The 24,683-nt window shown below is 42.3% G+C and overlaps 1 protein-coding gene across 1 annotated transcript in view; it reads left to right on the top strand.

Moving 5' to 3' along the window:
• dmxl2 (Dmx-like 2) overlaps window positions 1-24,683 on the top strand; it is a 66,948-nt gene that overhangs the window by 2,156 nt on the left and 40,109 nt on the right. The window contains 13 exon segments of the mRNA XM_037690435.1: window positions 12,204-12,329; window positions 12,536-12,607; window positions 12,716-12,794; window positions 13,248-13,392; window positions 13,831-13,897; window positions 13,978-14,150; window positions 15,206-15,386; window positions 15,479-15,659; window positions 15,745-15,963; window positions 16,036-16,307; window positions 21,710-21,979; window positions 22,655-22,884; window positions 23,303-23,505. Of these exon segments, the coding sequence (XP_037546363.1) occupies window positions 12,204-12,329; window positions 12,536-12,607; window positions 12,716-12,794; window positions 13,248-13,392; window positions 13,831-13,897; window positions 13,978-14,150; window positions 15,206-15,386; window positions 15,479-15,659; window positions 15,745-15,963; window positions 16,036-16,307; window positions 21,710-21,979; window positions 22,655-22,884; window positions 23,303-23,505 (2,218 nt within the window).

Raw genomic sequence — 24,683 nt, 5'->3', positions numbered from 1 at the left:
AACCGGTCAACGCTCGGAGTCCGTGTTGTCTATGATTCTCAGCTACTACCGCACCAAACTTTAGCTGAGTGTCTGTAAAACAGAATGAGGTGTAGCCGTTCATGTGTTTGCTAATATTGATTAGCTGTGGCGACCATCTTGAATTAGTTTGGATGGAGTTGTAGACCTGCATTCAGTGATAACTTTCTGAAAGGTTCATTCAAATCTGAGTCATAAAATATTTTGCTAACAGACACAGGTATTTACATGATTCCCCGTCATTCATGGCGATGGATGAAATGAAATGATGTTATTATCAGAATGGGTTATATAATTTTGAAGTGTTGCCTCAATTGACTTTTGCGTTTATTTAAAATATGTATTTGTTAGTCACAACTTATTATTTCTGCTTTCTTTCTGTCAGTAAATAATTTGTTGAAATGAATGACATGACTTCAGGTTTCCATCGTTATAAACATTTCCAGATGTTTTTCATGTTCCGGTTGTAAAAACTGTGGAGCGGTCTGACATTTTGCTTCAGCAGCACCAGCATCCATCAGGGAGGAGTGTAGAACATATGTGTCAAACTTAAGGCCCGGGGGCCAAATGTGGCCCTCGTTGACATCTTATCTGGCCCCTAAGATGAAATGTGAAATGTAAAATACTTTTATCACTTTAATTTTTTTCAGTAATCTTTGATTATGATGTCAAAAGCACAACAGAGAACATCAAATGAGACCAATCACATTCTTGCTGAGGAACCTGTGACCTAGAAAAGATGTCTGGTGTCTGATTTGAGTTAATGTCGTTTCTGAAATTGGCCCTTAGTTTGAAAAAGGTTTTGATTTTGGCCCCCTTTTCTAAGTGGGTTTGACACCCCTGGTGTAGAAGGTCTGTTACCGTTTCTGTCACCAGGAGCAGAGCCTTTTCCACTTCAGGGTCAAACTGGACAAACTCACGAACTCAGAGGCAATTACATGATTACCCGCTTTTCACAAGCGTTGCCAGAAAATGAATATCAGTCCTAAAATAAATACATGTAGCTTAAACCTGCTGATTGTGGTTTTTAGGTTATGGAGCAGCTGCAGCGCCACATTTGTCTTGTTGAAAACCCTGCCTGCTAACTGGTTCTGGATCTGGTCTAGCCTTCAGGAGGTGTTCGTTCTTTCCATTTAATTATCGGTTTTTAATCTTCAAGACATGCAACTCTCCTCTCTTGTGTCTGCTGGGATCTAGTGAATTCTTTTTGTTCTAATTATCATAAAACTCGAGGCGCTGCTCGTCCCCCTTCAGCCTGCCTCTGTCTCAGATCAGGACAGTTTAGGTGGACACAGATGGACGGTCTCCCCGTGGTCGGATCAGCTCAACAGCAGAGGACAACATGGTTGAGAAGCTAAAGCCTCGCTCGTCGCCCTGGGTCTCAATTTCGGTGCATGGTGTTTCAGTTCTGTGTCTGTTGGGGGCGGGGGTGGGAGGTCTGAAGACCACGAGACATCCTGTCCAAAGTGTTTACGCTCACACTGACCCTAAAGGCTCCTGGACCTGACCCTGAGCAAACACACACACATCAGGTTTGTCCTGATGATGGTGTTCTGTTGTTGGGTTGGGTTTCTCTTTTCAGAATCTTCCATCAGAGCAGTTTGGGCCTTTTCTTTACAAACTGGCAAGAATTTCTCAGAATGGTTGGAGTCCGATGTCGCTCAAAGACCAAACAGCTGTTGGACATATCCTCTTACACTGCGAAGACAGTCAGTAGGAAGACAATGTCTTCGTCTTTTACCGTATTTGTTTAGTGTTGAGATTGTTGAAGCTCGTGCTCAAATCCCAGGAACCTCTTCTGCTGACTGACAAATGATTTCCTGCTGCTGATAGAAAACTTCTTTTTACACGTTTTATTTCTTGGATGTTGTTGAAAGTGTTGGATTTGATCTCTTAACATAATTTGTAGTCCACAATAATTTTCTCATCATCGTTCACTTTGAAGTCGTCTTCTTCTTCTCCTCCTCCTCGTGTTTATTGATGTTTACTTTATGCCACAACACCACCATCAGCTGATGACCACGGCGTTATGTTGGCTCTCCTGCTTAAATAAACCGTTCTAATAATGTGATCCAGATCACTGAAAATATTTTTAGAGGTAACTTTTCTTTTGTGTTGCTTTTGAACAAACAGACACGATGAGCAGTTTTGTAGTGGGCTGTGCTGAAGGGTGACGTGTTGTCTTTAACTAATTGTGTAAATCGGGGAAGGTTAAAAGTATCCAGCAGCAGGTGTGGTGCACGTGATGCTTGGAAGGTAGTAAAACCCCATCAGCTGCTCCACTCTGAACCAAATCATCAGAAATAAATGTGGTTTTCATGAAGAATTGTGTGAGATCCTGCAGCCTGTGTGTAAATTTAACAAACGCTCCAACTGAACGGCTCATTTACTAGGTCTTGTATGAAAGAGCTGAAAACTTATTGGCTGATGTATTTCTTGTCTACTTTATTTTACCTGATTACAGGTAAGGTCAAAAAATGAGCCAACGTTAGAAATTATCTTTCTAGTAAACTGTGCCTCAGAATACTTTAACTTAAAACCTACGCTAAACTAAATCTCAGAGCCATTATTAAACAGCATGGGCTAAATTTTCATTGTTATGTTGATGATGCACAGTTTTATTTGTTCATGAAACTCACTGAATCAATCAGTTACGTAGAATACAAGCATGTCTTAAAGACATAAAAACCTGGATGACCCTAAATGTTCTGCTTTTGAACAGACAAGACTGAGGTTTTAATTTTTGGACCTGAGCATCTTAGGAATACATTTTTCAGTCTTTCACCCTCCTTAGATGGCATTAATCTGTCCTCCAGCTCTAATGTTGAAAATCTTGGTGTTATTTTTGATCAGGACGTCTTTTATCCCGCACATTAAAAATGTTACTAGAACTGCCTTTTTACACCTGTATTGCTAAAATTAGAAACATCTTATCTAAAAATGATGCAGAAAAACTGGTTCATACTTTAGCACATCTAGCCTGGACTATTGCAATGGTTTGTTATGTGGGTGTCCAAATACTTTTTTAAAAAGTCTTCAGTTGATCCAAAATGCTGCTGCCAGAGTCTTAACTGGAGTTAACAAAGTTCATGCTCAAAGGAGAGATCATATCTCCAGTTTTAGCTTCCTGTCAAGTCCAGAGTTGAATTCAAAATCTTACTTCTAACCTACAAAGCCCTCAACAACCTAGCTCCATCTTACATTACAGACCTTATTGTTCCATATTTTCCTAACAGAGCACTTGCTCTCAGACTGCAGGCTTACTCGCGGTCCCTAGAGTTTCCAAGAGCAGAATGGGAGGAAGATTTTTCAGTTTTCAGACTCCAACTTCCAGATTCAGTCCATGAGGCTGACACATTGTCCAGTTTTAAGACTGGGCTTAAGACTTTTCTTTTTGATAAATCCTATAGTTAGGGTTGGCTTGTTATGCTGCCATAGGTTTAGACTACTGGAGGACAAATTGACCTCATTTCCTTAAATGAATTGTTAAAATTGAATAGTTTTCATTTGATATTATTTCTGTCTTAACATGTGATTCTTGACCTGCCATTGTGTATCTGTTCCTCCTTCCTGTTCCTCTTAAACTCAGCCGGTCAAAGCAGATGGCCTCTTGTCCTGAGCCTGGTTCTGCTAAAGGTTTCTTCCTCATGAGGGAGTTTTTTCCTTTCCACTGTCGCCTTCATGCTTGTTCAAGATGAGAGTCTGTGATTGAGTTAAATTCAAATCGGTCTGCTCCTCAGATAAATAGTGTTAACTTCCTTTTTTTGTATATGACTGTTTCTGTTCAGTGCCCTGAGATGACTTCTGTTGTGACTTGGAGCTATATAAATAAACTGAATAGAACTGAATTAAAAAAAAAAAAATTCAACAATCCTAATCGATGCAGTCAACTTTATGACATTAAATATTTTGTCTACTGGGAAGTGACTGATGCTGGATCTTGTGCAGTTCTGGTCGTAAAGCTGCTGCTTTCTTGGTGTCAGCAGACAACAGGAAGCCCTAAATGTTAACTGTAGGCTGCAGGTTCAAAGTTCAGGCTGTAGGGATACAAACAGATTGAATACCAGGTCACAACAGATCAATCGGCCTGCTCACTCACACTAACTGAACTTTTGTCACCTGGCAGCAGGTGTGTTTGTGGAACAGGTAAATTGTTGGACGGAGGAAGACTCGGTGTTTAGAGAAAAGGCAGAAGTGCTGCATCACCCTCTTCCTCCATCACAGCACATGACTGATTTAGTTAAAATCATGTTTGTCTTAAAGCAGCTGCTTGTCTGTAAGTTTTACTTTGCTCTTTAAAAACTAACGGTGACGCTCGCTAAGCTTAAAAAAAAAAACGGATGGGGATTTTTTTTCTCCTTCAAGCAGAAAATACAACTTTGGGAATAAATAAAAACCTTGGTTGCCTTCAAATTACTCTCTGAGGCTCACTTAAAAAGTAATTAATTTCCATCCATTACCTGCTTCTTCCTTTTGAGGTCGCGGGGGTCACTGGCGCCCATGTTCAGCTGTCACTGTGTGAGAGGTGGGGGACACTCTGGACAGGTCTCCAGTCCATCACAGGGACACAGAGACAAACAAGACAAACAACCATTCACTCTCTCACTCACACCTAGAGACAATTTAAAGTTGCCAATCAGCCTAACATGCATGTTTTTGGTCTGTGGGAGGAAACCGGAGTACCCGAAGAAATTCCACGCATGCACGGAGAGAACATGCAAAACTCCACCCAGAAAGGCCCCTGGACCGGGATTTGAACTGGGGGGACCTGCTCGCTGAGAGGCAGCAGCTCTACCAACTGCGCCGCCGTGCTGCCTAATTAATTTATTAATTAAAACATTTCTATATACATTATATCTTCTCAGAAGAAGCAGATTTAAAATCAAAACGTTGTTCTTGGAAGTCGTCACATTCATAAACCTTTTGAATTTCACAGCTACAGCGTTACAACCCAACAACATGAAGGAATGCATGTCGCCCGCCGTTTTGCATCTCAACGTTTCTAACAAAGATCGTATGCGAGTGTGTTGAGGATGACTCCCAGCCACTACCACCCCAGATCTTAGCTCAATATCTGTGAAACCGACTGAGTTGTATTCATTCTCGTTTACTAACGTATATTAGCTGTGGCGGCCATCTTGAATCAAATGGTTTTCAGCTGTAGATAAATATCTCTTGATTATTTTCTCCTACATATCATAGCAGCGAGCAGCCCAACAATGTATTAATTTCAATAAGTTCACAGCAGAAAACTGTAATAAATTTGTAGATAACATACAGTGTAGTGAAAGTTGGGATAAGAACACCTGGAACAGGTGAGCTCTGAGTCCCTGACCAACACCTGGTTGGTGCTTTGGAGCCTGTGATTTTGTTCAGAACTCAGTTTATTTTTTTATTTTTTTAAAGAGACAAAGGAAAATCTAATCAGCTGTTCAGGTATTCAGGTGTGCTCTTAGATCTACTTTGATCGATGAACTGTTACATTCACATGAAAGTCACGAGACTTTGCTCTGATCCAAGGTGTTTTTTTATGGTTCAGGATCAGAAAGTCCACCTCTGGAAGAAAACCTCACCCAGAACCAAATAAACATTTTCTTTTACTTTTACCACCTCCTGCTGCAGTTTACCGTCAGTCTTTAGGAATCTTCCAGAAGACCTTAGAATAAACAATTACATTTCCTCTGCTCTTGGAGACAGTGTAGATAGATGATGATGATGATGAAGGTGGACTCACATAGAACGTAACCAGGTGGTGAGGAGCATTTATGAAGAGACTCCAGAATGTTTTGCAATATTATCGAGAGTTCACGATTTCCTCTCGAGCCCTAAAGGCAGCAGTCCTGTTCTTTGACTTTTAACATTTTTCTTTTGAAATAGTCTCAAAGTCATTGTGGAGATCTGTCTCATGAGCTCTAGAGCTGCATCATGACTCTGAAAATGGCATGCTGAAGATCAATAATAAAAACCTGCTCCATATTTGCATATCTTCATTTCTAAAGAGTATTCTAGCAGATTAAATGATACGCGTGGGGTTGCTGCCAAGGTGGGTGAATAATATGTGCAGGTGGACCAGAATACAGTTTTGCAAGTTGTGCACACAGAAATTAGGTCACGATTTAAAAAAATCTGCCGGTTCAAAATGCAGCTTCTTGTCTCGTTGGTCCCAAACACTAAGAATTCAGACAGACTGCAGCTGGAAATTTACCTGATTTCTTTTAATTTTGAGTCACCATCCAGTCACCAGCAGACACAGCCCAGTGAGGTACCGTCTTAACATCCTGTTTTTGTCACACAAATGACAAAACACGTCACTGTGTTTTTGATTTAGTGTTGCTGTGATACACAAAACCATGAGCCTGTGCACTGCTTGTTTACTAGGATGTGTCAGAATTATCCTGCAATGATCTCTGTTAATAACATTTCCTTTGTGCGGCATCCAGGGCAGTGTGTGTGTGTGTGTGTGTACACGTGGACTTCTAGATAATATTCTTCTTTCTTCTTCTTTCGGCTGCTCCCTTGTTCAGGGGTCACCACAGTGAACTAACTCGCATAAAGACATGGCAATTATTTTTACGTCGGATCTCCTTCCTGACTCAACCACAGACCACCGAGCTACCACAGCCCTCTGTGTGGAGCAGAGAGCTGCCATCTAGGGCACCCGGGGAAGCAGATGGTGGGGGCTAAGGGCTTTGCTCAAGGTCCCAGAGTGGAGCAAATGAGGGTGGAGGCAGGTGTGGGTGCTTCACCTTTCCCACCCACATTTTGATGTCAGTCTTGGGAGTCAAACCGGCAACATTCCAATCACAGGCTTGCTTTCTCTAACCTCTGCACCACCACTCCCCCTGTGGACATCAAAATAATGATAGATGGAAAACAGATGTCCAGAGCAAGGGGCCCATTGTTACAGGCTGTTTGGTTTCTATACAAGTGATGCGAGAGTTTGGTTTGCATTGCCGGCAGTAAGTTGGACCCCTTCAGGGTGGGAGTTGGACTCCACCAGGGCTGCCCGTTGTCACCGATTCTGTTCATAACTTTCATGGACAGAATTTCTAGGTGCAGCCAGGGGGCGGAGGGATTCTGGTTTGGTGGCCTCAGGATTCCTTCTCTGCTCTTTGCATGATGTGGTCCTTTTGGTGTTGTAGATGAACATATATCTGTGATATATTATCCATAAATTAAACGGATTCATTCATTTTTCTGGACTGAATAATATCGTGCATTGAAATTAAAATGTAACGTGAGACGTTAATTTTCTTTGACCCATCAAATGAATGCGGTCATTTATTAACAGAATCAAAGTTTAACATCAAACATTTACATTAATTTGGCAAATTGATTTCAACAACAACATAATTAATTAGCAAGCTTTACAGTCAGGAAAACCATACGGCCATGGTTTTCCTTTGCTTCACAACAGACATTTCTGAAACTATCTGGAATGATTTCTGGCAAGATATAAGAGTTTAAAGATGGAAATGAAGTTTAAATGGAGAGGAAAAGATGGATGAGGGAAATGTGTCAGTATCAGAACGGCACGCTCCGTTGAGATCCCAGCTTCCTCCTCGATACACTTAGGTGGTATAAATCGACTCTTTACCTGTAGCAGGTGTCTCCACTGGTACGGAGTTCCATTTAACGCACCCTTTCAGCGTCTCCGTAGGAACAGCTGTGAATCGTCCGAAGTAGTGCCGGTATTCCGTCCGACACAGGTTCACCTCTCGGTTGGGCTCACATGAGTTGTGAGTCCGTCAGAGTTCCACTCAGATGTGGAAGATTGCATAATTCCCACGAGACTCGGAAGAACTCCGGATCATGTCTGGAACCTCCTGAACTCTCCAGCAATCCTTCTGTTCGGTTTGCTCTCCGAACTGAACTCGACTGGGCTCGACTGCACTCGACTCAAATGGTTGGAACTAGGAAGTGCCGACATTTAAAGAGTTCTATTTCCGGTTCATTTGGGAAGTTCCTGATTGGTCGATCGACCAAACAGGGGTGTGTTTTTGTGACGTAAGAGGTCACTAGAAGTCAGAAAAACAGAAAGAATGTTTTGGAACAGACTGAAGATGTTTTTGAGACAGACGAGAGGAATGTTTAGGCGAGTTGGGGGAAAACAGGTGCCAGCTTCTCTATTTACGTCTGAGAGGATTTAAAAACATGACAGTTCGTTCCAACAACTTGTTTTGCGTTTGACTCCGACATTTGACCGACATCACAACTTGCTCATTTCAGACAGAAAATCAGAAAATGCATGAATCACTCCGTAACACATTCTAACTTGATTTCCACTTTGAATGAGGATTAAAAATCACTAATACTGTTTCACAGTTGATTTAAAATGAGTAGTTCACTTCAACATTTAAAAATGGTTTGAACTAAACACACTTTGATTATCAAGAAATTTGTAAAATAGTAATGATAATAAAAAAGAGAGTGTTCTTTCAATTGATCAGTGCAGGACACTTAGAAAGTCTCTGGATGAACTTAATTTTGTGTTTCTGGACTCAAATCAATGAAATACAGTTCTTGTCCCAGGAAGGCCCTCAAGGCCAGAATTTGACCTGAGGCTTAGTTCACTACAGTGTCATCGCGCTGTGATCTTCAGTTCTCACTGGAAAGGTTCGTAGCCAAGTGTGAAGTGGCTGGGATGAGTATCAGCACCTCCAAATCTGAGGCCATGGTCCTCAGTCGAAAAAAGGGTGGATTGTTCTCTTCAGGTCAAGGGTGAGGTTCTGCCTCAAGTGGAGGAGTTCAAGTATCTCAGGGTTTTGTTCACGAGAGAGGGAAGAATGAAGCGTGAGCTTGACAGATGGATTGGTGCAGCATCTGCAGTATTTCAGACTCTGTACTTGTCTGTTGTGGTGAAGAGAGAGCTGAGCTGTAAGGCAAAGCTCTCTGTTTACCGGTCGGTCTACATTCCTACCCTCACCTATGGTCATGAGCTCTGGGTAGTGACCAAAAGAATGAGATTGCAGATACAGGCGGTTGAAATGAGTTTCCTCTGCAGGGTAACTGGATTCTCCCTTAGAGATAGGGTGAGAAGTTAATTTATCTGAGAGAGACTCAGTGTGAAACCGCTGCTCCTTCACATCGAGAGGAACCAGTTGAGGTAGTTCGGGCATCTGGTAAGAATGCTCCCTGGGTGCCTCACTAAGGAGGTGTTCTGGGCATGTCCAACTGGGAGAAGACCCCAAGGAAGACCCAGGACACGCTGGAGAGACCGGCCTGGGAACACCTTGGAATCCTCCCAGAAGAGCTGGGAGAGTTGGCTGTGGAAAGAGATGTCTGGGCCTCCCTGCTCAAGCTGTTGCCCCCAAGATCTGACTTCGGAACAAGCGGAAGATAATGGATGGATGCATAGACAGATGGATGTCCAGAGCAATAGGGGAGCTGAATGATGACAATAGGCTCATTCAAAGAGGCCTCAGTCCAGGACTGACACGTCTTCTTCCCACTTCGGTCCATTCAGAAGACACAAAGGCAGAGAGAAGTGACTGAAACACCCTACCTCTGTCGCGCCTCTATACCGCGGAGTGAGGTTGTAACAGGCCCGTAACTGTCAGCAGCTAGCTGAAAAGGTGGACCAGCTTTGTGGCTCCAACTGATTAGAATCATGTGATGAAGTACTGATGTACGTTTTGGCGATCACCTAGCCTTGGGATTTAAAACTCCAAACATCGTAGCTAGACTCCTTTCAGATCTGAACTTTCAATGTGTGTTTTTCTCTTTCTCAAACAATGATTTTTATAACCCTGATTTTGAGACCTGCAAGCTCCTTTCTCTACGTGTAGAGGGCAAAATGCTGCGACTTTGCACTAAACATAAACATCTCTCACAGCACAAGAATAATTGGCGCATCGCGTTGGTTCACCATGTCTTCAGAAATGTTGTTGAGGTGAAGAGGTCCTGCATGTGAGGAGCAACACGTCAGAGCAGCTGAGGTTTATTTCCTAGCCTCTTGATTTTACACTTCTTGGCGGACTCTGAACGCTCATTTGAGCGCAGGAAGGGACCAGCTCCATTGGTGACTTATGAGCTGCCAGTGAGTGCAGAAACACGGAATGGGCTGTGCAGCCATTTTGTGGAGCTGTCTTCTGAAAGAGCCTATTGTGTTTAAGGCAGAAACACTAAAACTTCGCAGAGCAACGTCTTGCTACGTGCAATTTATCACACTTGACAGATGTGTGAATGAATGTGTGTGTGTCGTGGACAACGTGTGACGGTGACCGCTTTTAATTTCTTCTGGAATGAGTTGGAGAGCCTGCTGCAGTAATAGTAAAACCCACGCTGCAGTCGCCTCACTGCTTCCTGCATCTCATCTCCTTCAGCATTCAGAGGCTGATGAAAACCTTCATCCTTCAGTCTTGGTTCTGTGCTGCTGTCTGGCCTGCTTGTTCTCAGCTCCTCCTCCTGTTCTCCTGAATAATGAATGACACAAGCCTCACCTGTCTCCCAGGTGCTGCACCCATCGTCCCCGTCCTGCTTTTGTTTGCCAGCTGACAGCAGCTACAGTTGGATCAGTTTACCTCCCGACCAGCGCTTCAAATCTTTACACAGCTCTGCCAGCTCTGTGTTGCATTTGTTCTTAGGATGAGTCGCAATGCGTTTTTTTTTTATTTAACCACTACATTCTATCTGATCAGGGTGTTTAATAGTTGATAATGCATTATGAGTGGAAATTTTGGCTTGCAAGACACCAGAGACCATCCAACAAAGATAAATGTGCTACATTTTTGTCATGACTTCAGGAGACAAACATAAAGTTGCTGAAAGGCTAAGATGGATCAAAAGATTCACTGAGATCCCAAAAAAATCCACTACTTTAATCAAGAACAAACCTTAGATTTGTACCTTAACCAGTAAAATGACCACACATCTAAGGGTGTAGTACCTGTACAGTACGTGAATTTTTACTTTACCTTTGTGGCACAGAGAACCAGACGAAGAGTGCTTTGGAGGTCACTGCTCTCATCTGGAAGCAGCCAGGTGCTTGTTTTGTTTAACAGCATTTTTCTGGCAGCTCTGAAAGTTAAAAAAAATCTAAAGCACTTCACACCAAAGCAAAGCAAGAATCATGAGTTCAGATGAAACGGAAGCTTGAAGATCCTGCATGCTTGTTTTAAATCAGCTGTTTGAAAAGCTTCAGTGATCACTGACATAAGTGACTGTGCAGCAAGCCAAATGGGTAAAAATGGCATGCTTTGAAATGCTCTGACAAGCCATTTGTGTATCACCACATCATCTTTCTAATGTAGCACTCACCCAGCTGAGAAGCTAGCTGAACTATTGGACGAATCTTAATGAAACTTGGAAAAAAAGAAGAAGAATCGGATGGACATCTACAACCCAAGATGACTGACACAGCTAATCAACTTCAGCAAACACAAAAATTGGCTTTAAATCAGTTAATTTTGCAGATATTAAGCTAAAATTTACTGTGGTGATAGACAAGAATCATCTTTAACTCATACTCTTTGCTCTAACTGATTATTGGAGATCTTTGTTTAAATTTTTGACGTGCAATGCACAGACAATATGCCACTTTTTATTAAAAGACCGTAAACAAACCAGAACCACTCCAGGTTTCACTCTGAGTCCATACTCACCTCTTGGTGGAGAGGACTCTGGAAGGATGCTGTCCCTCAGAGTCTACAGACAGTTGGTATTTGCCGAGACTTTAGATGCATTACGGACTCTGGTCATGCGACACTTGAAGATGCAAACATCACTCGATGTATACAGGAAGATGGAGCTCTTTCTAAAAGTCTGTGATGAAGAGTGGTTCTTCTGAAGCCGTCTGGTGGAACAGTAGCGTCAGGATCAGTGACTCAAATTAAACAAACGGGTACCAAACCTGACTTTGTTCCAGAAATGTTTCTGGGCCTCTTGGAGGTGGTGGCTGACAGATGAATGTTGCTCAAACAATATACTGATGATCCGTCAGAGTATGTTTAGTTGGACACCCTGTGAGCTTCACTGCAGTAACAGAGGTCAGTCCTGCTTGCAGCTAAAACACCAGCTCTGCCATAGCTAGGTTATTCTGGTTCTGTTTTGTAACTTTTGGGCACACTTGTGATTAACTTAAACATGCAGTATTGGTGATATTCAAAGACCTGTAACTCTGTATTGGTGTTTTTTTTTTTTTTATGTTTCAGTTAATTTATGTTGAGATTTCATTTCTTTTCCAGGCCTACGGCTCAGGGTGTGACGTGGTGATCCTGGCGTGTGACTTTGACTGTGTTCAGATCATCCCAGGAGCTCAGAATGGAAACATACAGGTGGGCTGCGTGGAGTGCTCCCACCAGCTGGGCAGGGTAAGTGTCACACCTGCTTTCACACACTTTTTCACTAAAGCCAGAGGACATTATTACTTCTGCGGAGCATAAAGATGTAAATTTGGCCATGTTTGCACTTACCTGCCCCACTCCCTACATACCTATCTCTTCTGGGAGTAACGGAGCAGAAGCTCTGATGGGGCGAGTAATGTTTTGATGACGAACACAGCTCTTTTAACTTTTAGATTGCTGCATCTTACGGAAACACAGTCTGCATCTTCGAACCTCTTTCTACCAACCCAAATAAACGCCACAAGGTGAGTACAGATGTCCTGGAAAGATTTCACTCAGTATATAGTGGATTTAATCAAACCTGTGTGCAAAATAACCTCGCATGGTGTGTCTCGCTCTCCCACCACTAACAGCAACTAAACTATCAGTGGCAAAAGACAGGACAGTTCTTTCTTGATGCCATCACCTACAACCTGGCCTGGGACCCACAAGGTATACCTGAGCTTTCTGTGTTTGAGCTATGAGCTGTGTATATTGTGAATCATAGATGTTACACACAGCTCAAACCCCTATGATCCACGTTACACACACCTTACACCCCTATGATCCACGTTAAACACACCTTACACCCTTATTACCCATGTTACTTAGAGCTCAAACCATCACAATTCATTTTATACATGTCTTATACCTCTATGATTCACGTTACATACACCTTACACCCCTATTGGCTATGCTACACAGAGGTCATACTCCTGATATTCACGTTACACACAAGTTAAACTCCTAATATTCACGCTATACATAGGTTATACCCCCAGTACCCTTTTGATGTGGCTGGAATCACGTCAGTGTTATGTAAGCATCACCTCGTGTGTGCCTGTGTGTGCTGTAGAAGTCATTGTGGGACGTGAGGTTTGTAATTTGTTGTGTTTGGGACCTCAGGGAACCGTATCCTGGCAGCGACCGAGCGGCTCCAGCTGTGGGCTCCTCCACTGACAGATGCCCTGATAGAAGAGGAGGATGGGCAGATGATGGAGGAGAAAAACCATCCTGTCCTAAATGACTGGAACTGTGTCTGGCAGTGCAAGTGGGTTGTTTCATTTTCATGCAACCAACAATATTTATAATTAAACACATATAAAATAATTTTTTACAGTAAAGTGATCAGTAAATTTCAACCACATAAATGTTTAGTCAATGTTTCATTTGTCAATTTAGGTTAATATATGTAAAAATGTTAACTTTTACTGACAGTTTAGTGATAAAGTAAAATAAATAAGATGTACTGTACTTTTCACAGCACAGCCTAAAGCTGTGTAAACAGACTTTAGTACCATGTCAGTAATTGTCAGGTGATGACTCATGGGTCACCACTGGAACAAGGAAGTCGAGCTCAGAATTTACCAGCTGTAGGTTCTGTATAAACTGTCACAGCTGGGCAGAGACTTCCTGTCCGTTTCATTTGCGTGTGGAGCATTTTTCATGGAGAAGTGAATACTGCTGATGCTGTTGTTTGCCCTTGTAGGACAGCCGGCTCTGTTCACGTTGCCAAGTGGTCTCCTGATGGGGAGTACTTTGCAACAGTTGGAAAGGTATAGCCTTAATCTGCAAACATGCAGTTTGTGTAATTGTCAGTCCTGTTGTTTACACTGTATTTTCTATGTGTGCGCAGGATGACTGCTTACTTAAAGTGTGGTATCCCACCACGGCCTGGCGCTCTGCTGTGGTGGTCCAGGACCCGTCTGATAAAAAGCCTCCTCTTGTTCACTTCTCTTTCGTTTATTTGGCCCATCCTCGCTCGGTCACCGGCATGTCCTGGAGGAAGACCAGCAAGTACATGCCGAAGTAAGACAGGACACATATTTTACACACTCCTATACATGATTGTTCTTACCTAGTCAAAGTTTCTTTATTTGTCATACGCACATACATGTGGTACATGCGGTGGAACAAAATTATGTACACAGGGTCCCAGTTGCATCCAACAAAAGTATAAATTGTAAAGAAAAACAGTAATAAGATCTAAGATATGAACTAAGAAAAACGTTAAACTAAAATAAGCACTAGTAGTGCAAAAACAATATGCCGAACACCAGCACGAGCACGTGTAGAGCTAAACTAAAGCAGGGGTCCTCAACCTGTGGCTCTTTGATCTGTCTGTAGCGGCCTCCTGTAGTTTTAAACAAAAATAAGAATATTATTTATTGTCCTAATTCTATGCTGATGCATGCTCAATAATCCAGGTAGAAAAATCTAAAAAAGTTCAATCTGGTCCTCTGGACATTCAAAAAAAAACCTAATTCTAGTTTCTGCTAGGGTTATGTTTGTAGTTGTATGCAGGTTTTTGAATGAAATCTCTGGAACAGATGAAAGTTAATGACACAAGCAGCAAAACAAATTGATCAGCTTTAGTTGATAGTTTATTATCATCCACTTCCAGCTGTACAGAGTTGTTAAATCTACCACTTATACATGTTTAACACATTTAGGCAAGATGCAGGTAAAGACCAGCTTTTAACCGTTTGTTCTTATTAGAAGAAATTAATTTAGTCATTAGTTATTAAGTTGTAAGTTTATGTTTTACTTCAGAGGGACACCTACTGAATGTGAATAATGTTTTTCATCTATCAAAGCAGGCAGACACTACGTATATTTTTCCTCTGCACACAAATGCATTATTTTGTTCTAATACCTACAATTGCTGGTTAGTTTATCTTTATTTTAATGGCTCTTTAGATTGTAAAAGTTGCACACTCTTGTTCTAAAGCATGACTAAATAACACATTATGTTATCATTGGAAGCCTTTGTTAATATCCCAAAGTAATGAATTTATTTCAAACTTCTTTAGTACCAAGGCTGGAGAACTTTCGATCAGCTGACTATTTCCTGGTGATTTCAGGGGTTCTGTGTGTAATGTTCTGCTGACTTCCTGCGAGGACGGCGTATGCAGGTTGTGGTCTGAAACCCTCTTACCAGAGGACAGTCTGCTGGGTGGACAGATCACTGAGAACTCGCACTCTTTCAGCTCCAGCCTGCCAGGCCTGGCAGGAAACAAAGACAAGATCCAGCATGCTTTGGAGGTCAGATGGAACCTTAGACTGTTCATTTTAATAAAACATAAAGAAATAATTTTTAAAAGTGTAATCTTAATAATATGTGTGCCTTCCTTTAGTCGATCCACCACCTGAAGCAGCTGCGACGGGGGCGACGGCGGTCCTCGGCTCTGGTGGCTCACAGCGAGCTGCTGCCGTCCCAGCTCGGCACCCAGGACTCTCACACCCACCGTCACATCGCTCACCACGCCAACGCCCTGTGTCACTTCCACATCTCAGCCAGTATTAACCCCAACACAGGTGAAAGCAAAAGGACTTGCATCACTAAACAACGTTCTCTGAGTTTTTATCATTTCATCATTTCTCTTTTTTATCACCCTGTCAGATATCCCATCAACGCTCGCCGACTCTACAGTATTTAACCCAGAGGACGGCTCTGGTGGGGGTGGCTTTGTGGTTCATTGGCTCAACAATAAGGACCTCAGCTTTACTTCTTCCATGGACCTCTTTATGATGCAGCTCCGCAAGTTCACAGAACAGCAGCTGGAACAGACCACCGAGGACCCTCTGGATCCTGAAGGGTCCCCCATGAAGTTCGACTTTGGTATGATTCACAAACAAACATACGATTCTTTAAGCAAGAGCAGATTGGTGTCATTGTTTTGTGGGCTTCTAGACCTAGATGAGATGTCTGACAAAGCATCCTCGGAGCACGGAGAAGAGGCGGATTCAGGGGAGCAGGGAAGCACCAAGGCGTCCTCTCCTGGGTCCAGCTCCAGTATGCCTTTACCGTCCATGCTGCTGGAAAGGAAGATGGAGACTTTGATCACAGAGTGGAACAAGAGCCCTGACATGCTGTTCACCATACACCCCACCGATGGTTCCTTCCTGGTTTGGCACGTGAAGTACCTGGATGAGTTCAACCAGGGAATATTCAGACAAGTTCAGGTAAGAAGAAAATAAAGAGAAAATAATTATTTATTAATAATAATATTAATTATTAATAACAATAATAATAATAACTATTATTATTATTAATAATATTATTAATATTATTAATATTATTATTATTGGACTCACTGGGTCAGTTAAGCTGTAGCCTAAAAATCTGATGGTTTTATCTCTCATTGCTGCAACTAGCTGGTGAACAACATTCATGAGGAAGTTTCCAGAATGTCTCGTAACATTCGTGGTGGTTCTCCAAGTCCTCACGTTTGTTCCAGAGGCATGCAGCCCTGTTGCTTATGTTTTGAACATGTTCAAAATGTTTGAGTGACTATTTTTTTCTCAAAATGGTCTCAGTCGTGTTGGGCGCCTCAAATGCGTTTCTTACGCACTAGAACTGTATTTTGAAACATGCAAGTTCTCCTTTAGCCTCAAGCATCCAGGTCTAAAAACCCAGTGAATAATAAACACTAACTGTTGAAACAAACTGGTCTAAATTTGTGATCTTCATTTCTAAAGTGTACTCCAGCAGATAAAATCATAAATGTAAGTGCATCTGCTGATAGAGTTGCCTGAACTCGTATAATTTTTTCTGAGCCCGACTCATATCCGACCAGTTAACTGTGATTACAGACCCGAACTCAGGAAAAAAAAAAAGTTTTTTTTTATTAGGCTTTTACTGCTTTTGTAAGCAAATCAGTTTGACATGAGGGGTTTAAAAACATATTTCAAAGAAAGGAAGATATAAGATTTCTTGTTTATTAACAAGAGTCAGCAGATTATTATAGTTATTATAATATTATAGTTATTAACTGTCGTCAACCGCGCGTTGCTGATGATCCAAATTGGGTCGTTGGCCGCTGATGCAGCGCGCGTCCTCTGACGCAGCGGCTGAGTCCAGTTAAGCTTCAGGTGTGTCGATGGCAGTGAGCCATCTGGACTTTTTTTTTTTTTTTACCTTTTTCAACTGGCCAGGCTTGACCAGGCTCTGCCGCTGATGAAGAGGGAACAAAGGAAGCAGAGGTTAGCAACAAAATAATATGAATGCCTAGTAATGCAAATTTTCAAACCGTGCACACAGAAACGAGTCTTGACTTTCAAAAACTTTTTTCTTAAAACTTGGCTGCTTGGCTTGCTTTTCTTCATCACCTAGGGTTCAGTGAGACAGCTATGGACAATTTGCTGAAAATCAGAAATTTTCTTACAATTTTGGGTCTCCAACGGTTACAACTCAATGAGATAAAAACATGGCCCTTATTTGTTCCTCACAAACTTTTGGTTACCAAGGTAACCCTTGTTCTCTGAGAACTGAGTGACATATCTCACTATGGGAAGCGCCTTCAGGCGTGACCGATTGTGGAAGCTCCAATACCACAACGTCTGTCATCGACAGACCAAAACATGCTTGGCACGGGAGCGCCCTCCCCCTTTTATAAGCGCCTCTGCTCTACACTTAGCATTCTCACGTGCATTTAAACCACGTAACCATGCAAGCAGGGCAGTGTGGTGAGATACCTCACTCAGTTCTCAGAGAACCAGGGTTACCTCTGTAACCAAAAGTTCTCTTTCAAACCTTGCTCGGTATCTCACTATGGGAGATATAGCAAACTACTGGATTGCATGCTCTGAAATATAACCACACCTCAGACTAAGACATGAATGAGCTAAGAACCCACACTAAGGATGGAGTGTGCCAGTGATGACTCAGTCCCATCCAGACGGTAGAATGTATTGAAGGTATAAAGGGATGCCCAGCTGGCAGCCACACAGATATCCCCCACAGAGACACCCTTATAATGAGCCCACGAGGTAGACATACCTCTGGTGGAATGTGCTCTCAGGTGCTCTGAAGGCTGCAGCCGCTGACTAGAGTCTGTGATAAACGAGCCGCAACGTAGTGAGGGACTACTGAAGACTTATCACTGACAGCTGCTGTTCCCTCACTCTGTTCAGCACTTATTTTATCAGGCTGAGAGGTGGAAACGCGTACAACAGTGCGTCTGGCCACGGATGCACCAACACATCCACTCCTAATGGCGCATCCTGTTTCTCATGGAAAAGAACAGAGGGCATTGTGCGTTACACGCAATGTGAAGAGATTGACGGATACCCAGCTGAACTTCTCCCACACCTGGTGGACTACCTCTGTGTTTAGTGTCCACTCCCCCATAGAGTGAATTTGCCCCGGAGAGCAAATTTGCTCTGTTCTTCAGTGCTCTGGGAATGCGCGCCATGCATAATGACCACAGGTGTGCACTACTTCACTTGGTATCAGGCTAGGAGTCAGTTTGCCTCTCTGCCAGTTTATGTATGCTACCACCATTGTATTGTCCATTATGACCAAAACATGACAACTTTGTAGCAACAGCAAAAAATGTCTTAAAGCCAGGAAAACTGCCATTAATTCCAGGTAATTTAAATGTGCCTGATGGAGTGTCAGGGGCCATGTCCCATTTATCGACCTCCCCTCAAAGACGGCTCCCCAGCCTGACAACGAGTCGTCCATTGTAAGAGCTTTCCTCATAATCACTGCTCCCAGCAGCGTGCCAGTTGTGAGCACATCTGGATTTCCCCTGTCCTGAAGCGAGCGCACATCTGGGAGGAACCGTACACCTGAGGTGACGCCTCACATCCAGCCGCAAGGAGGAGACCCAGCGCTGGAACACTTGCGTCTTCAGAAGCCCCTGAAGAACGACAGAAATTACTAATGCCATCAGTCCTGTGTGACCCAGTTTCCCCTGCGGAACAGTGCAAGATGCTGACAAAATCTTTCCACCCTCTCCTTTGTCAGAAAACCTCGGCAGGACACAGCATTTATTTTGAGGCCTAAATACTCTGTTTTGTGAGGCAACCAGCACACTCTTGGCCTGGTTTATGCAAAACCCAGGCTGCACAAGCTATGTAGAGTCTGTGTATCTCTGTCTGTGTGCTCCCTGCTGGATGCGCACACCAGAAAATTGTCACTCTGAGACCCGCTGCTTGAGCCGGGTTCAGAGCCACCTCCATACACCTGTTGAAAACCCTCAGAGCTAGTGACAGCCCAAAAGGGAGGGTCTGATATTTGAAGGCTACACCCTGATAGGTGAACCAGTTGTGTGAACATTTGCAAAGAAATAATCTGTTTGAAGAGTTTCAGTTAGGGTTTAGAGCTCATCATAGCACAGAAACAGAACTGGTGAAAGTTATTAATGATATTTTCATGGCCTCTGACAATGGACAGATGTCTATACTGGTCCTGTTTGACCTCAGAGCTGCAGTTGATACAGCTGATCACAATATTCTACTACAGAGACTTGAATATGATATTGGGATTAAAGGAACAGCTCTAAATTGGTTGAAATCATATTTATCTGATAGATTCCAATTTGTAAATGTAAATAATGAATCTTCATCATACACCAAGGTTTGTCACGGAGTTCCTCAAGGTTCAGTGCTTGGACTAATACTCTTTACCTTATATATGCTTCCATTAGGTAAAGTTATTAAACAGCACGGGATAATTTTTCATCGTTATGCTGATGATACTGTTGTATTTGTTCATAAAACCCAATGAATCCAATCAGTTACTTAGACTACAAGCATGTCTTAAAGACATAAAAACCTGGATGACTCTAAATTTTCTACTTTGAAACTCAGACAACACTGAGGTTTTGGTTTTTGAACCTGAGCATTTTAGAATACATTTTTCAGTCTTTCACCCTCTTTGGATGGCATTAATCTGACCTCTTGTTCTAATGTTAAAAATCTTGGTATTATTTTTGATCAAGACATGTCTTTTAAACTCCACATTAAAACCTTGATTGGTCACACCTGAAGGTGCTTCCCATAGTGAGATACCGAGTGAGGTTTGAAAGAGAACTTGATGTTTGTCTGTTTCTTAATCTACAGCTCTTTTTTATCAGTGAAAGTGCTGGTTAGCACCAGGTTTTAAAAATAACCACAACATAAATTTTTCACAGATGTTTTATTTTTTATTCATGAGTCAGTCTGCTCCTGTTAGGAGTGTAGGGCTTCATCTTTATAATGGTGTTGGAACACAACAGAGTCCTCCTCACACCACATGGCAACTGCTCTGATGTTGAGGCTGACAAATGTCTCATTGAATAATATACTTTAAATCAAGTAACATTCCTTGAAGGAATGCATATCGTCCACTGCATGCATACCAAAGTTTTAATAACTTTTTCACATAATCTGTTAGTGCTTACAGTCTGTGTTGAGATGACTCTCAGCTACTACCACACCAGATTTTAGCCCAATGCCTGTAAAACTGACCGAGTTACAGCTGATTTAATGTTCACAGTTGATTAGTCATGGTAGCCATCTTGAATTGGATTGACTTCATAAATTAATTACTTAGTGTTAGATGTATATCCAATAATCACTTTGAGAGTTTGTTTAAAATCGGTCCTGGTTCACAAGATATTTTGCTAACAGTCAAACTTATGCACACACCAAGATGCTGGCAATTGCATGATTACCCGTGTAGTTCTAGAATTGCGCTGCTCAAGGTGGCTACATGTTGGAGCAGCTCTGTTACTTTCATTCTGAGATTTTGCTTTTGGAAACTTTAATTCCTCCCTTTCTGGATGTAAATCACATTTTTTTGATGATTGTTTCCTCTGGTATCGGATGCTGTGCAGCTGGAAGGATTTTTACTGAAACTTTTTTAGTTTTGGAGATTTGTTATGATGCGTAACCATGGCAACAAGGCAGTTTTCTACAACCAACAGCAGCTGATTAACATCTCAAAAGCTCAAATAATATCTCAACTACAGCCCAAAATCTCAAATGAGTTGAAAAGGATGTTCTGTGGACGCATTCTCATCTACCTGCCAGCTGTGCTCGAGTGTCTGACCACCGAGATCCTGGAACTAGCAGGAAACATGGCTCGTGACAGCAGAAGGACAGGATCGTCCCCCGACACCTGCAGCTAGCTGTCTGCAGAGACGAGGAGCTCAGCAGACTGCTGGGAGAAGTGGCCATTGCTCTGGGAGAAGTTCTGCCCGGCATTCGGGCGGTCCTACAGCCCGGGGGAACGAGTGGCCAGCCGAGTCTGGGTGGACTGATCGAACGGCATCTGCAGCCAGTTTCTTAGGATCTGCTGTGGGATGGACCTTTACAAGAGATCCTTCCTGTCTACAGCCATCAGCATCTATAACATCTCTTAATGAAATGAGGATAACGAGTTACAACAACAAATAATTTCCCTTTGGGATTAATAAAGTATTTTTGAATTGAATTGAATTGAATAGAATTGTTTTGTGGTGATAAATATCCAAATGTTTTCAGCTGTGTTTAACAGTGTATTGGTATTATTTTTGCTGATGATAAATTGGGTAAACTAGTTGAAATTTGTGTAGCACTGGTGGAGGATTTATGTGTTTATTCCACTTTGTTTCCAGGTGTCCTTTTCCTCGCGCATTCCCGTAGCGTTTCCTACGGGTGACGCCAACTCTCTGAGTAAAAACATCCTGATGTACGCCTGCACTCTGACTGAGGGCGAGAGCGCTGGGACAGGTGAACAGGGACGGATGGTCCAACGTGTCGCCCGCTCCGCCTCCATCACAGCCAGTCTGGGTTCTGCTGCCGTGTCCCCATCGCCTAAACTCCGGCCCGGCATTAGTCCTGCTGTCATGATGGTCTCCAAACACGTGGACGGATCTCTGAACCAGGTCCAGGACTGACAGTCACCGTGTTCTTCCTTTTAATAACCACTCTTAAACAAGATTCTTCTGAATATTTAGCTAATTGTTTTGCAGCATTTAAATTTTACAAAATGTGCAGTTATAAAGCTGTAACTGTGAAATGCTGAGTCAGCGTTCATGCAAATGACAGACTGTTTTGTTTTATTTTCCTCCATATTTTTCCATCAAGTTACTTCATACTTTCTGTGGATTTAAAATTCCATAAAACAAAGCGTTCGATTTGATGGGGAACTACTGTTAGCTTTTAGCTAGCCTTTGGCCATTTTTAGGTTACAAAATTGCTACAGTTTAGCTACAATTTTGATATTTTAGCTGCTGTTTAGCCTCTTTTTCTATATTGCACACTGCATTTTTTGTTGTTGTTATGTAATTTTCCCTTGCTAGGGTTAATTTAGCATCCATTTTGCTACTTTTATCTGTAGAATATCTAGTTAATTTTAGCTCCATTTAGTTTTAACATCTGTTCTGCTGATTTTAGCTTCTAGTTTCTGTTCTGCTTATTCTTAGCTTAGCCTGTAGCCTTTCACTCAGTTTTTGTTGCTTTAGCTAATTTCAGCAGTCGTTCAGCATAAATATTTCTCCTTTTTTTAGTTTTTTGTTCTCGTCTGTCTTCACAAAACATTTGTATTTTCTTGTCATCAGTGGGCCGTCACGTTTGCTGACCGTTCTGGCTTCTCCAACGTTCTGACCGTATCGCACAAGACCCGGTACTGCGGCCATCGTTTCCACCTGAACGACCAGTCTTGCCACACGGTTCTGCCGCTGCTGCTCACCTCCTCTCACCACAACGCCCTGCTCACGCCCCCCTCGGCCCCCAGCAGCATGGATGGCGAGCAGCTCCCAACCTTTCCTCTACCTAAAGGACTTCCCAGGTACAGAACGGAGGACCTGTGTCTCCCTGGGTGGATTATGCACAGTTTTGTTTTTGAGAAATAGCAAATGTTTTCTTACGTAATGAGAGCAACGCCCACAGACGGACCAGTCAGTGTGATTTTAATATTTTTTTACTGCTCCATATTAAGCTGCTGTGCTAATTAATACTGCCTCCTGAGCTGCCAGAACTGCCACAATAAGAAATTGACTTATTGTTTTTAATTTATGAAGATTACATCAAAACATCCAGATTATGCACGTACCTTTGTTTTAAGTATTTGTCTGCAAGCGTGTCTTATATTAAAAAACAGGCAGAAAAATAAATGGATCAGGAGCACATTATTAAAATGTCATTAATGCTGCAGACTGCAACACATTGTGACAAGAGTTTATAAAGATATTTTTCTACTTTAACAGGAAACAGCTTCGTAATGCAGCTACAAGGACCTTTCATGACCCCAATGCTATTTATAGCGAGCTGATTCTGTGGCGCGTTGACCACATCGGACCTTTGTCTTGCACTGGAGGGGTCTCTGAACTGGCCCGGATCAACTCTTTGCACACATCTGCCTTCAGCAATGTGGCCTGGCTGCCTACTCTGGTGCCCAGCTCTGTTCTCGGTAAGAACTTTGTTCCTTGATCTAGTCAAAATTTTAACTACCAACAGATTACCAGTAATCTCTATGGATCCTGGGATTCATGAGGGGATTAAGAAATTTCTGAGACTTTTCATCAACTTCAGCATTTTTTCAGACCAGTTGCCTTTGTCTTTAAAATACAGCAACATCACTTTTTGTCCCCTGTCGCAGAGCGAAGAGGGGGATTTGAAAATACCTTTCATCTGTTCATCTGTGCATATTGTGAACATGATAACTTGAAAAATAAGTGAAGTACTGATTTCCTTTTTGGTGTATTGCTTCGTCTAGGTGTAAGAAAGGTTTCTTTCGAAAACTGGGTTGCCATGTCAAAATCCAAGATGGCCACCACCATATCTAAATTAAAACTGGTCACCTCTATCATTTGAGGAACTATGCTTTCTAGTTTTTTGCTTCAACATTTAGTTTCTTCAAATGATTGGGGTGGGCAAAGATTAATCTATGGGGGCCGAGGCCACCATTGGCCACCCCCTGGCTCCACCACTACACCTGCTAGTGGATAAAACTGCTCCCTCCTCTCACCAGCATCAGTCATTCTGCGCTGCCTTGGACAAGAAAACAAAAAAACTACCTCAGTTCTTCAGTGTAACTTTTAAGCACGTTAATACTTTGCACCAAAAACATTAAGGTTTATTTGCATTCTGTGTTCAAGTCTAGTCCCGAAAAACACTCATGTAAAAACTACATACGAAACATTCACTGTTCAGATCCCTCAGCAACGGGGGACATCGGGCCACCACTTGTCTACATATTCATTCAACCTTTATGTATACAGGTTAGTCCCATTGATGCAGTCTCCTCTGGTAGAACAGCAGCAGAGCTTCATAAAACATATTAAAAAGTTGCTCAAATACCAGAGCAGGAGTTGTGAGTTTGATTTTCCTTCACACCTTTCAGATACCAGGCCCGTGTGGGGAGCAGTTTCAATGCTCTGACCCCCATTCAGCATTTCACAGGGCACACCCCATGAAGTTATTTTTAATTGTTCTTTAAGCAGCCAGAGCTGTTTTATTGGCAGGAATGGAAACTACTTAAAAAAAAGAGTATTTTAGTTGATTGCTGTAGACTTTAAGGTGTTTTTAAAAATGAAGAGACATGTCTTTGTTGTGAATATTTAGAAATAACTTTGTTGATATTTTTTG

Source organism: Nematolebias whitei, chromosome 2 (genome assembly GCF_014905685.2).
Source record: "Nematolebias whitei isolate Nwh7 chromosome 2, NemWhi1, whole genome shotgun sequence".
Taxonomy (NCBI): domain Eukaryota; kingdom Metazoa; phylum Chordata; class Actinopteri; order Cyprinodontiformes; family Rivulidae; genus Nematolebias; species Nematolebias whitei.
This window is presented reverse-complemented; position numbering and strand designations above follow the sequence as displayed.